Source organism: Trifolium pratense, linkage group LG6 (genome assembly GCF_020283565.1).
Source record: "Trifolium pratense cultivar HEN17-A07 linkage group LG6, ARS_RC_1.1, whole genome shotgun sequence".
In the NCBI taxonomy this organism is placed as follows: domain Eukaryota; kingdom Viridiplantae; phylum Streptophyta; class Magnoliopsida; order Fabales; family Fabaceae; genus Trifolium; species Trifolium pratense.
This window is the reverse complement of record NC_060064.1, coordinates 19,772,711-19,786,656: the sequence shown is the minus strand read 5'-3', so window position 1 is coordinate 19,786,656 and position 13,946 is coordinate 19,772,711. Positions and strand designations below refer to the sequence as shown.

General features: G+C 31.7%; 2 protein-coding genes across 3 annotated transcripts; one reads left to right on the top strand and one right to left on the bottom strand.

Moving 5' to 3' along the window:
• Nucleotides 1–4,261, bottom strand: LOC123893189 (trafficking protein particle complex subunit 4-like). Of its 2 annotated transcripts, none has more exons than XM_045943119.1 (4): nucleotides 4,018–4,261; nucleotides 2,437–2,526; nucleotides 1,475–1,643; nucleotides 1–393 (listed from the first exon to the last, which is right to left on the bottom strand). In XM_045943119.1, exons 2-4 carry the CDS (start codon nucleotides 2,494–2,496, stop codon nucleotides 197–199), a joined length of 426 nt encoding a protein of 141 aa, XP_045799075.1. In that variant the 5' UTR covers nucleotides 2,497–2,526; nucleotides 4,018–4,261; the 3' UTR covers nucleotides 1–196. The 2 variants fall into 2 exon arrangements, with proteins under 2 accessions (XP_045799075.1, XP_045799076.1); XM_045943120.1 differs by having other exon boundaries at nucleotides 2,437–2,517.
• Nucleotides 4,262–8,703: 4,442 nt separating this feature from the next.
• On the top strand, nucleotides 8,704–11,904 carry LOC123888290 (protein LURP-one-related 10-like). Its single transcript, XM_045937288.1, has 3 exons — nucleotides 8,704–9,166; nucleotides 11,349–11,576; nucleotides 11,680–11,904. Exons 1-3 carry the CDS (start codon nucleotides 8,906–8,908, stop codon nucleotides 11,821–11,823), a joined length of 633 nt encoding a protein of 210 aa, XP_045793244.1. The 5' UTR covers nucleotides 8,704–8,905; the 3' UTR covers nucleotides 11,824–11,904.
• The last annotated feature ends 2,042 nt before the right edge of the window (nucleotides 11,905–13,946 follow it).

Below are 13,946 nucleotides of genomic sequence, written 5' to 3'. Positions count from 1 at the left end.
TGGTTAAAAAAATATGACCAAGTAGGTAGTGATACAAATAATTTGTATGGGAAAAACATGGTAGGAAATGAAGAATATCATATATTTGATCATAAAAAGTTTTTCTGTAAAAAATACATAATACTACAGGTACAATAAAACAGAATAGCATCTCTTACAAGACAGTCATCAACAACACTTGGTCTAGGGCAGCGATTTATTGACCCAACAGTGCAACACGATCCTTTTGTACTGACTGAGTTAGGTTGATATCAAAGAGCTCACATCGAATAGGCATCTCTATCTCATAGAAGGGGTTCTTCAAAACATAATCCGTATACAATTCATATATGTATTTCAATAAACTTTCTATTTGTTGAGTGCCAGGCTCACATACTGCGAAAAACTTCGTCCCTGTTAGAGAGAAGAATTAATTTCATATGGCATGATTAACTAGTTATATCAAAATCTAAAATCTAAACAAGGTACGGATAGGAAATTATAAAATAGTGCTTCAATTTGCCACTGATATTAAACTGAATAGTACTTCGCCACCATGAATGCAAAGAGCCAATTAAGATGATAGCACTACATAAAATTCAACCGCAAGTTGTAACAACTTGTACAGCAGCCAAACATCTAGAAATATCTAAACTGTCAAGTTCATCATCATTCAAATCTGAACAAGCATATGCCTGCAACCTTTACTTTAGTTTACAAACTTTAAATAGACTAGGAATGTCGTATATTGTGTAGATAATTTTTTTTCTTTTGTCTTGAATATATAATCAAACATCAAACGTATACTTGTCTTTATTTTAACAAAAGAAAAAAAAATTCTTGTCTCAACAAGGAATTCAAAAAATTTGTACTGTGCAGTGAGTGCTTAGTATAATATCTGATAATTTTAACAAAAGAAAAAAAAAGTTCTTGATCTCAACAAGGAATTCAAAAAATTTGTAATGTGCAGTGAGTGCTTAGTATAATATCTGATAAATAACAGTACATACAAAATTATTTATTTCAAGCCTCCTTCCTACATATTCAAATACATTTTTTCACTCAAGTTTTATGTCCCAGCCTCCTTGAAAATAATGATATATACTCCTAACTTTATAAAATATACAACTATGTCAAAGTTTTTGCAGCTTAGCAGAGCATATATCAAAACCTGGAAGATAACAAACAATGAAATTCTATAGGTAAAATTCCACAGCACCATAAATTAGTAAGACTTGTGTCACAAAAAATTATCTATATTCAAGAGCTTCCGATATAATTATATTATTAAACCATCTTTCACTAAAACCAGGCTACACTAAGTACTTGCAAGGCTGCATATTATATATACCAGTGTGGGTAAAAATCAAATGTTGGTATTACATATATGATATATCATTTATCAATATGCACATTATGCTTGGCATTCATTCTTCATTTTATTCACCATGTGACTGCCTAACATAATAATTAGTTATTTAATTTAAAATAATACCTGTTAGTGATTGGAAGCAATGAAGATCAAATGTATCAGCTTGGAGTAGTTCAATTCCTGAACAACCTGACACGGGTGATAGCTGCTGAGAGATGGCATGCATTGAATGCCATAAGCTAGCCACTCGTAAGGTATCATTTGTATCCATTCGTCCAGCTGACCCATAATCCTAAATATCAAAGAGTTTAACAAATTCTTCGTAGTTTTCAATTAAAAAGAAAAAACATTGCTCTAACTCAACAGTGCAAAAACAATAACAAAGCTTTATCTTTGCATTAGATGGGATTAGTTCTAGTTAACATGTATGGATTAAATGATGCCATTATGATTTGTCTAAAGGCTATTACAGTTTTTTAAAGTCTTTGTTTGGCTTTGCAAAGATAACTAAAAAATTGTTGTAAGTCTGCCAATATAACTAAAATTACTACTATTGTTTAATACAAAAGTAGGAAGATTGAATCATCATTATTTCCATCTTGCTAAGTAAAGTCATATCCTAATTATTGTATTATTCAACAAAATTCTTAAATAAATATACTGAAATCTCTAAGAGGCACATTGCTTAACACCACTAATATCAACTGAGAAACCAATGGATACAGATACAAAGGTGTCTTCGTTATGTGTATGTTGTCTAGGTGCGGGTACGGTACTGGTACCCGATACCGATACGGGTACCAGTACGGGGTACGGCATTTTTAGAAAAACTAATACACGTGTATGGGCATAAATTAAGGTACGGGTATGTACCCAGTACTGGTACGGGTACGTACCCGGTACTGGTACTCTCCCTCAAAGTGAGTACCCGTGTATCAGACTTTCACTCTACAATGTGACCTGATTAAGAACCAAACACACGCATAAAAGAAAGATACCAACTTTGAGTAAAATATATCATTCATGAAACAAAATAAAAGAATTTCAAGTACATAGTTTTAGTAGGGAATAGGGAATAATGGAACCTTATAGTAGATCAATCCACCAGACTTGTTGATGATGTAAAGACTATAAATCGCTGCCATTTCAAAAGCCTTTTCCAGAATCTGGAATCCCTAAACAATTGAACTTCATTAAAATTCTGTTGCAAAACTTGATGGGACAATTGTCCCTGCTTCAGCCGCATCACATTTATGCATGCAAGCATAAAACAATATTCTAATAATTGCTTCTAAAAAACAAAGAAGCACAAATTTTGTATAATCAATTGTAGTTAGTTGGTCCATGATACTACAATGAATACTATTCTTTTATAGACAAATTATGAGTTAATTTGTCAAGGGGAGAGAGATTTGTTAGTATTAGGTATCCAAAGTTGTCAATCGCAGATCACAAAAATATAGCAGTTTGTTCATATTCCACTATGCTACAATGCCAAACTGGTTGAATAATCACTATTTGACAACACTTTAGTACTAAGACCAGTATAAAATTCAGGCGGGCCACCAAATCAAATATTCAAGTAATATTGTACTACAAAAAATTTAAGTTGTAACAAGCACTTACTTGATCATCAAAAAATTAAACTACATGATTTAAAACACCTTAAAATACATTTCTTGGTCACTAAATCTACTATTAAACTTAACCCAAGTAAAGAAACATAAGAGTTGAACTTAACCCAATTGAGTGGCAAAACCAAGATTAAACATGATCTCCTCAAGATAATCTCAACACAGATGATCATACACCTTATTGATATCCAACTTGAGAACTATAGTTTATATCCCCCTTCAAACCTTTTGTTTACATATTAGATAGTGAACTATGTCACTGGCAATGACAATCAAAGCCTAGTTTTTTTGCCATCAACCCCAATTTCCAAAGTTCAACTACCCTATTAAATTAAATTATGATATATTCCACATTAAGTTTAGTTGTTGTCTTGTTTTACAGGTATAGAGTAAACTCAATTGAAATTTGAAATTGAGGTTGCAAATTAAATTTTATTAAACGCAATCAAAGATATATAGACTTTAAAAAACAAAAAAAATAAAGTGTTTGACAGAACACAAGATAAATGAATCCTAACACATAGGAAGAAATAGAAAGACAAACTAAGCTACTGAGAACTCAGGACATAGTAAAGAAACGTGACAGAGTTAACGATTTGTTTATCTTTTTTATTTCCCATTTCCTTGTCCGATTGTGAACACAGTTAGCCATGAAAATGTTAAGAAAGCTAAACAATTACTAAGCATATATAAATCTACATTGCAGTTCTTTCATGAATAAAATGAAGCATACCAACTACTACTAAACATTAATCTATAAGCCATATATTCATTATTTTATTAACTTGCAGCAATCAACACTACACTACTGTCATACTAGACTAGTGTATAATAATTAAGTCAATTAAGCTAATAACAAACACTGTTCATACTTCCATATTCTCAAATCTCTACTGCTAAAATCACTTAAAATATCAAATTCTAAACAAGGTTAAAATCAATTCAGAAATATCAATTCCCAAACAAAACATACTCAGTGAAGAATCGAAAAATCAAATGAAAACCTAAGCAAAATAGAGGCGAAGTATATACCGCAAATTCGTGAGATTAAGAGGGATTCACGAGAAATTTGGCTTGAATCGGAGGGATTGGCGCTCAAATTTTTGAATTCGTAGTGAGAAAAATTTGGATCAGAATGAAAAGGGAGCGAGCAATTCGATCTGAGAGATGAACTTTGTGGGAGTCATTGGAATTCAAATCAGAATGGAAATTGAGCTTGAGAAAGATGAAGAGAGAGGCGTGAACGGTGAACGTGTTCGTGTGAGAGGCGCGTGCGGTAAAACTAAATGAGTAAATAAGTAATTACTAATTAGTCCTTGATCAGTAAAAATATAAAAAATAAACTTGGATTGATGTGGAATCATTGAATGAAATGAAGTGGAATAATACGAGTGCAGCTTTGCTCCTTTTCTTAAGGCTCCTTTTCTTCCTTTTCTTTTCATAGATTGATGACATGTGTCAAAATTAAATCTGATGGTTAGGAATTAAAAGGAAGAATTAAGTATTTGTTTTAATTAAAAATAAAACAAAAGAAAAGACATTAGAACACGGAATATCCTGTCATCTTCTACCTCCCATCACTCATGGAGGCCATCCTCTTCTTCTCGCCGCCTATTCCTCCGCCGCCTCCCTGTCTCCGGTCATCCCATCGTAATGGCTACCATTTATAAAGGAACAAAACAACTATTTTATTGCATAATAAGGAAGCAAGTACACTAAATTAAAATCAATAATTTAGGTAAAGAAATAGAAGAAGTCTCTCAACAAAGAAGTACTCAAAGGAAGGGTCCAGAAGGAAGGAGAAGAAATATGTAATTCCACATCCTAATTCTTATATCCTTTCAATCTAGTGTTAGGAACCTATTGTCGGCAACAATTTCATATTAGATCTAGCATCAAAAGGGAGATGAAAGATCAAAGTTAAACCAATATTAGTTGTGCCATTGATTGATAACAAGTTAATTATGCTAAACCAATTTCATTTAATTGATTGAAAAATATTTAGAAGGGGGGCAAAAGGGAGAACAGTTGATTTGGAGGAAGATGTTGTGACGATGAGACTGAAACTGACGGAGAGGGTTGAAGAACGCCGCCATTGGAACTGACAGAGAGGTGGCTGCGGTGGTGGCTGCGGGAGGAAGAGGGGGGTAGATGAAACTTGTATTTTGTCGTATCAGAGAAAGATATCTTGTTTTTCATCAAACAAAAACTAATGTAACCTTTTTTATTCTTAGCCATTGGATTTAATTTTGACACGTGTCTTCAATCAATAAAAAGAAAAGGAAGAAAAGGAGCCTTGAGAAAAGGAGCAAAGCTGCACTCGAATAATACATGTTTTTAATGACACATGTTAGCTTTTATGGGTCATCTTAACATATATGTCCTAAGAGCACGTGTTAAAGTATATTTTAAAGGGTCTTGTTAACATGTGCCCTTAGGCACATGTTAAGATATACCAAAATAGAAATTCAATATTTAATAATATAAGAAATTTAATGCTTCAAAAGTCAAAATGCACAAATTAGTATTTAATAATTTCTAATTTTGCTTTCTTAACATGTGCCTTAAGGGCACAAGTTAACATTCTCCTATTTTAAATACTAGTATTTATGTTTTCAACAAATCAATTGTTAACTTCTAAAAATATGAAATTCACAACTTTTAATGTAAAATTATTATCTATAATATACTATTTTAAGGGCATATGTTAGTTTTTCACTTTTACATTTCATTGTTTGTTTGGTTTTGTCAAAAAATGAATGAAATGGAATGGTGTATGATGGAAGTGGAACTCATTTCTTCCGATACCCCTCATTCACCCAATTTTGGGTCAAGTAGTTTCAGTCTCTCTCGATTGCAATTGCGGAGAATCGAACTGTAGACATTCCTACAAAGTTTAGCGTCAATCACTACTAAATCAATTAACGATTGATATACCCCCTCTAGTTTTTAAATAAACGCTATTCTCCCTTAATTTTTATTGAATTAGACACTTACCTCGCTTTCTATTTAACACGGTTAACTTCCGTTAAACAACTCATTCAGTTTCACTCATCCCCTGCACTCACATTCTCTGCATTGATAGACTAACGGAGTAACGGTCCATGAAAAACTTTTTTTTTTACAGCAGTCCATGAAAAACTTAGAGTTGATAAATAAGCTCCAAAATCATTCACTAATGATCTTCTTAGGGATGGAGAAAATGATGATTAATTTTTTTTTTGACAAGGAGAAAATGATGATTTTTTTTTTTGACACGGGAGAAAATGATGATTTAAACTATTATAGTTGGAAAATATTATTCTTCGACTCTCATGGGTGAATTGGCTATTTTTTTCTGTTGTTATTAGAATATCAATTATTATAGTCTCCCATATTTTTAATATTATTATATTTTGTTTTAAAACAGTTTTTAAGAAATAACTTGCTCAACTTAGATTTACATGTATATATTTTGATTCTAAATTTATATGTTTTATAAATATATAGCGGTGTCGGTGTTTTATATTTTTTACATTAGCGGTATTGCCGTGTCCGTGTCGGAGTCCGTGCTCCATAGGTCGCGGCTCTTTTGGTGGCAGAACAAAACAATAGCATACCCCAAAATAAATGCAACAACATTTAATCATGGGCGTGTTGGCCATAATCGTCATAAAGGACGTTGGGGTAATGCTCATTTTGATGGACGAGGATATGTGAATAATTATAGGCCTCCTAAATATGACCAAAATAATAAAAATCATCAAGGAAAATGTAAATATATACAAGAAGGTCCCTCGAGGAACCGTGATGATATATGTTATAGTTGCGAAAAGAAAGGACATTGGTCTAAGACGTGTAGGACACAATAACACTTGTGTAAAAGATACAGGATATTTGTAGAAGAAAAGGGAAAAGAAGTTAATTTTTTTGAAATTGAACCTGAGAATGATACTACCTATCTTGAAGTTGCTGATTTCATTGATGGAGAAAATGAAATAAATATGGATTAAGTAACTAATTAAATGTGTATTTGAATAATGTGTGGTGGGATAAATATTATCCCAGGACTTACTGATTTAATACAAGGACAGGTAATGTTATGTTCATGTTACCAAATGGAACAAAATTTGTCATTAATGATGTTTTATATTCTCCTAAATCTAAGAGAAATTTGTTGAGTTTTAATGACATATATCGTCAAGGGGTGTGACACTAAAACCGTAACTGATGGCAATATGAAATATATTAAAATTATTACTAATGTTTCTAAAATGAATGAAACCTTAGAAAAACTACCAAAATTACCTTCGGGATTACATACATATATACATAAAATTGAATGTAATTTAGTAGTAAAAGAAGATCCAAAAACTATGATTTTATGGCATTGTCGTTTAGGTCTTCTTGATTCAACAATGATGCGAAAAATAATTAAAAGTACTCATGGTCATCCTTTGAAAGGTTTAAAGTTTACAAAAGAGGATAGATCATGTGAAGCTTATTCTCTTGGCAAACTAATAACAAAACATTCACCAGGCAAGATTCATACAGAATCATCTGCATTTCTTGAAAGGATTCAAGGTGATATATGTGGACCTATCCATCCACTGTCTGGACCATTCAGATATTTCATGGTATTAATTGATGCATTTAGTAGATGGTCGTATGTTTGTTTATTGTCAAGTCGTGATATGACATTTGTAAAATTTCTTGCACAAATAATTAAACTAAGGGCACAATTTCCTGATTGTACTACAAATAAAATTAGACTTGACAATGTTGGTGAATTTACATCAGAATCATTCAATAATTATTGCATGTCACACAAAATGGTTTACCTGAGTCATTAATAAAATGTCTTCAATATATAACTAGACCATTAATAATGAGAACTAATGTTGAAATATCTATCTAAAATGTCAACTTAAAATAGTAATGCAAAATTATCAATGTAAATTTCAACTTACAATAGTAAATCTAAGTTATTTTATTCATAGCTTTAGTAATATAAATATCACCCTTTAAATCATGTAAAAATACACCGTTTAAAGGCAATAAGAAATCTCATACAAACTTCTCTATTCTCTTCATTCTCATAATTAATATAATATATATTTATAGTATTACAACTAGATTTCTTAAAGAATAATTAAATATCTGATTTTCTGAGCAATATTCTAATAGCGTGTGTTTGGTTCTGCGACGGAGAGAATTGATTTTGGCAGAATTGATTCTGTAAAATTGATTCTGGCCAAAATTGATTTTAAGCTGAAGTGGTTTATGTTTGGATATATTCATGAAAAAAGTGAGTTGAACAAAAAATTTGAATGTAAAAATCAATTCCAGAATCAGAAGCTACGATTTCTAACTTCAAGTAGAATCAATTCTGGAGGCAGAATCAATTCTACTTTTGAGAAACCAAACAAGTCAGAATCAATTCTACACGTCCAGAATCAATTCTGGATGCTCCAGAATTGAAACCAAACATACACATAGTTGTTGCCATTAAAACAGTGGTTGATCTTTTTAGGGTAGTTTGGAATAAAAAATCTAGTTAGGTATTCTTTATTTGTGAGGAGGAGCAATTAGGAAAACATAAAAAAAATAAATATTTTGTTGACCATTTCTGTTTCTTCCTAATCATCATCATCACCACTGTTCCATACGGTACGCGTGCACATGCTAGTTTACACACACGCACACAAAAAGGAAAATGACAATATCTTAACTTAAACCATAAGAAATCTAATACACGTCTAATTTCCAACATTAAAGAACCTCCATACTAATCTTCTTCTTCCCTAACTATCATTATAAAAATCAATTAATCAAATTCAAATTATTATATAACAAAGTTTAATTCGATCCCAATTCCATTATTGTTTATCCTCACATAGATATTTATATCAAACAAACAAATCTCTGATCTATCATCATCATGGCTTATCCTTATCAACCTTCTGCCTCTGCTCCGATGCCGGCACTCCCTACAACCATAATCGGACCTCAATACTGTGCTCCGTATCAGTTGGATCTGACGATTGTCAAAAAAGTTATGTCTGTTTCAGACGGAAATTTCGCCGTCACTGATGTTAACGGCAATATCGTCTTCAAAGTTAAGGGTTCTTTGTTAACGCTTCGTGATCGCCGTGTCTTGGTTGATGCCGTCGGTAACCCCATCACCACCCTACGTCGTAAGGTTCAGCTTTTTTCTCTCTCTTTGATAATCTCTCTCTTTATATTTTCTTCTATTTTTTATTTTTTTTTTAAATAGTAATTTTATTTTTAGCAACTCAACTTCAAAAATAATTAAACTTTAGTACAATCGTTTTATTGTACAAGATATTTTACAAGATATTTTTAAGCCACATAGTAGAAGTCATTTTTTATTTTAAGCTGCCCTGCTTTTGATTTTTTTATCTTTTTAACTAATGTATGATCCGCACAACTATGGAGATTAATTTTCTGAGTTAATTTTTAATAGTTTGACATCTCCCAATAAATGGGTTTTCATATTCATAGGTATGAATTCAACCAAGAACCAAATGATTAAGAGGTCTTAATATCTATAGCAATGACCTGATTTTAATTTAAATATATCCTTAATAAAAGAGAGAGTTTACTTTTTTGATACATAAACATTGATTTATCTAGTATATATGATATAATTTAGATATATCAATCTTTTAAAATATATATATGTATAATAAACTTTTTCTTATATTAATGAGCTTTCCTTTTAGTTATTTGAAATTTTTAAATAGTAATTCTTGCAATTTTCGCCACTTTAAATATAAAGAAAATGTTAAACAGTGTCCCGTCCGGTGCACTAATTAAGGATATCAAAATGGAAATTTTACCAGTGGCGGATTCAGAAATTTTATTTAGTGGGGGCTAGAAAATATTATTGTACAACCAATGAAAATATTTTTTTTAGATGAACTTTGATTTTCTTTTTATTATCATGTTATTGATACAAAATTTTTGCTGCTGTGTTTAGCTGTTATTGATACAAAATTTTCTTATTTTTTTGCTACAAAGAAATAAGAAGAGTAAAATTAAGAGATACACATTGTGTAAAAGATTTGATAGGAGAGTTGGAGGTCTTATAGAAAATAAATTAAAAAGTAGAAATTGAGTTAATGAAAAGTTGAAAAGTAAAAAGATAAACTTGTATTAAATATGTAAGTGTAAGTTAGATTAAGAAGTATTCTGTACGTCCCAAAACTTTGGTCCTTTTAGAGTCTTGTATATGATTAAGAAATAAGGAAAATGCTAAACAGTGCTCGGGGTACTGTTTAAGGAACCAAATATAGTAATATCATATCGAAGTTTGTGCAGTCAACGTCTCGAAAGTATAAACAATGTTATTTTTAATTTTAAAATTTCCTTTTTTGGTTTCCTTAACCAGTGCCCCGGGGACACCGGTTAGCATGACCCAAGAAATAATAAAGATTGTTAAGTTAAGTCATTTTTAACCTTACTTTATTAAGAAAAAAAAATCCATTTAATGAATGCATTACTTTTGTAAGTGTATAAATGGTAAAAAATCATTAATTATGTCTTGGTTTCTTAAAAAGATCAAAGTTTTGGGACAAAACTAAAAAGCTAAAAAGACGAAAGATTTGAGACGGAGGGAGTAGCAATTGAGATAATGCAAAGTTGAAAAGTAAAAAGATAAACTTGTACTAAATACGTAAGTGTAAGTTAGTAGCCTAATTAATCTTATGGGGGCTTAACAAAATTATACTAATATTTTGTTCCATTAAAAAATATATAATACTATTATTAGGAAATAAAAAATGTGTTTCATTGTGGGGGCTTGAGCCCCCAATGCCTCATACTTAGATCCGTGAATTTTACCTAGTAAGTTGTGCATTCAATGACTTAAATATGTAAAAAGTTATCATTTCTCGTCATTGATTTTGTCATTTATTTTCTTTTTTAGTATGCTTAACTAGTGTCCCGGAAACACCGTTTAACATGATCCTAAATATAATGGTAAGCGCACATATTTATTTGGTGAAGAAATTTTCTACATGATATTTTAAGAATTTATGTAAAAACATTTAGTAAGTGCATTTCTGATGTTAAAAGCCAGCAGAAACATTTAATCTGTTGCAACGTGCTTTCTGATATGCTCTACTCCTTTTATATGCACTTAATGTGTATGAATTTTAATTTATTTTTTCAAAAACAAAATGTTAGAAGTGATGTTAGCTCAATAAGTATTGTTTAGTGTTCTGTTCTGTATTGTTTAATGTCTAGTATTACCATACCCCTTTTTCCGATTTAATGTTTTACTATTTAAGCTGTATGATTTACCGTAAAAATAAAATAAAATTAAGCTGTATGATTTTATGATTTATTGATTGATGCAGATAGCGACTCTGCATGATCGGTGGGAAGCTTTTCGGGGTGAAAGCACAGATTCTAAAGATCTGATATTTACATTAAAAAGATCGTCCCTAATCCAGTTTAAGGACAAATTAGATGTGTTTCTAGCTGGTAACAAAAAACAAGATGTTTGTGACTTTAAAGTCAAAGGTAGTTGGTTAGAACGATCTTGCATTGTTTATGCTGGTGAATCTAACCACATTGTTGCCAAGGTAATTAATTAATTAAAATTGTTCTTTAGTTTTTAATTACTACTTATCGCTTAAGTATGTATACTAATCAAAAATCACTTTCATGACATTATTGTTATTGCAGATGCACAAAAAGCACACTATTAAGAGTCTTTTAATTGGTAAAGACCATTTCGCGGTCACGGTTTATCCCAATGTTGATTACGCTTTCATAGTGTCGTTAATCGTGATACTTGACGAGATTAACGATGATGAGAAGGATGATTAGAGGATTAGTGTTTTATATTCGACAAATTCTATTTGTACTTATAACCAATGAGTAATACATTACCATATATTATTGAGTTAAGGGATTTCCAGATTATTATAGATTGAAGTCACAGTTATTTTGTTTTTGTTCTGGACCTTATTAATTACCTGAATAGCAAATTTCATATTCTAAATTAAGCTCCTTCTTTAATGTACAAGTGGCATAAATCTTGCAAATTTTACATTCCATTTGGATTTTGAGTGAAGTGGACACAAACTAAGAGAGTTAGAGAAGTGGACATTGTGTCTGTTTGTTATACATAAACTAAAAATTTTACCGCAGCTTTCTGCTTACGAATTTCAGCTTACGAACTTCAGCTCTCCGCTTTCGAACATCAGCAGCTTTCTCCTTACAAACCTCAGCTCTCAGCCTTCGAACAGAAACTTCATATTTGAGCTTTTTAACTTCAACTTCCTTCTTTTGAATTTCATCATTCAGTTCTTGAATTTCATATTCCATCTCACATTCTTCATAGGATATCTTACCCCGCAATTCATCTAACATGCACTTCTGCTGGTTTAAAGAACTCAAATATGAACAAAGAAACTAAAATTAAATGAAAACCATAGATAAATCCCGCAGGGGGCATAAACTTTGATGGCACTTCCAAAAAAAAACTTACCAGGACAAGTGTGTCAAGAGAAGAAGGAGGATGGTGTTGCTTCACTAGTAGCATCTGCTGGAGGAAATTATCAGCAGCAATCTTCGCCGCCTGGTTTAGAGATTGATATTATTAAAGAAGGCAAAATATGGAGAAAGAAACTAAAATTGTTTGAATGTTTCACTATCCGTGGTGCATATCATCTCTTGACTACTCTTGACTCCGTTACTTTGGATGAGGCAGATCATCTCATTTGGCACCCTCAAGTTCCCTTGAAGGTCTCCATTCTTGCGTGGCGTTTACTGCGTGACAGGTTGCCCACTAAGTCAAACCTGGTTACTAGAGGCATATTATCTTCTGGAGCTCTTTGGTGTGTATATGGTTGTGGTGTGGCAGAGTCGGCTCATCACTTATTCATTTCCTGCAACACTTTTAGTTCTCTTTGGGATTTAGTTCGGACTTGGATTGACATTTGTTCGGTGGTTTCTACTTCTATCCGGGATCATTTTGTTCAGTTTACTCTATCAGCTGACAAATCTAGAGCACGTCGGTCTTTTTTACAACTCATTTGGCTTGCTAGTGTATGGGTTGTGTGGACGGAAAGAAATCACAAGTTATTCAGAGGCTCAGTTAGTACTATTTCTCAGTTGTTGGACAAGATCAAACTTTTCTTCTATAGGTGGTTGAAGACAACGAGTGTTACTTTAGTCTCAAACTACCATAGTTGGTGGTCTAGTCCTTTATTATGTTTGGGTCTTGTATGATTGTTCATTTCTTTCTGTGACTATTTGTAAACTCTGGTAGTCTATCTTGACACATCTTGGGCTAAGGAGACTTATTTGTTAATATATCTCATTTTGGCTTGTTCAAAAAAAATTGTTTGAATGAAAAACAGTGTTGAGAAAATACGTACATGGAAGATAAACTTGCTACGTTCAGTTGGCACAAATTTTCGTGGTTTCCAATACCGCTGAGATCTTCGTCGTTCGCGATGAAGCATTTGCGGTCGTGAGATGTTAAAAATATTTATTGTCTAATTTATTTCCACCAACTTACATAAACATGAAAGTACAAACAACCCTACAATTTTTTTATTTTTTTATAATTTTCAATTGTGAAAGGTGTTAGTATGAGTGGTGGATGAGAAAATATATATATATAGAACAGCGATGCTTCGCTTAGAAAATTGATATTCCATTGTGAACGAATTGATTCCGCCCAAAGACTTAATTGTGCTATGAATTCTTTTTTATTTGATTGGTGATAATTGATTATGCAAGAAATATGCAACCACATTAATTATAACCATTAATGTGAGTCACATATATGAGTCAAAAATTTGTTCCAAATTATAATATTGCTAAATGCTTAACACTTTGATAACATAATTTTAAGGAAAATGTTAACATGTGCACCAAAGGCATATGTTAAGAATACAAATGTAGTAATATTCTCTTGTAACTTGTGCATTATATTTTTT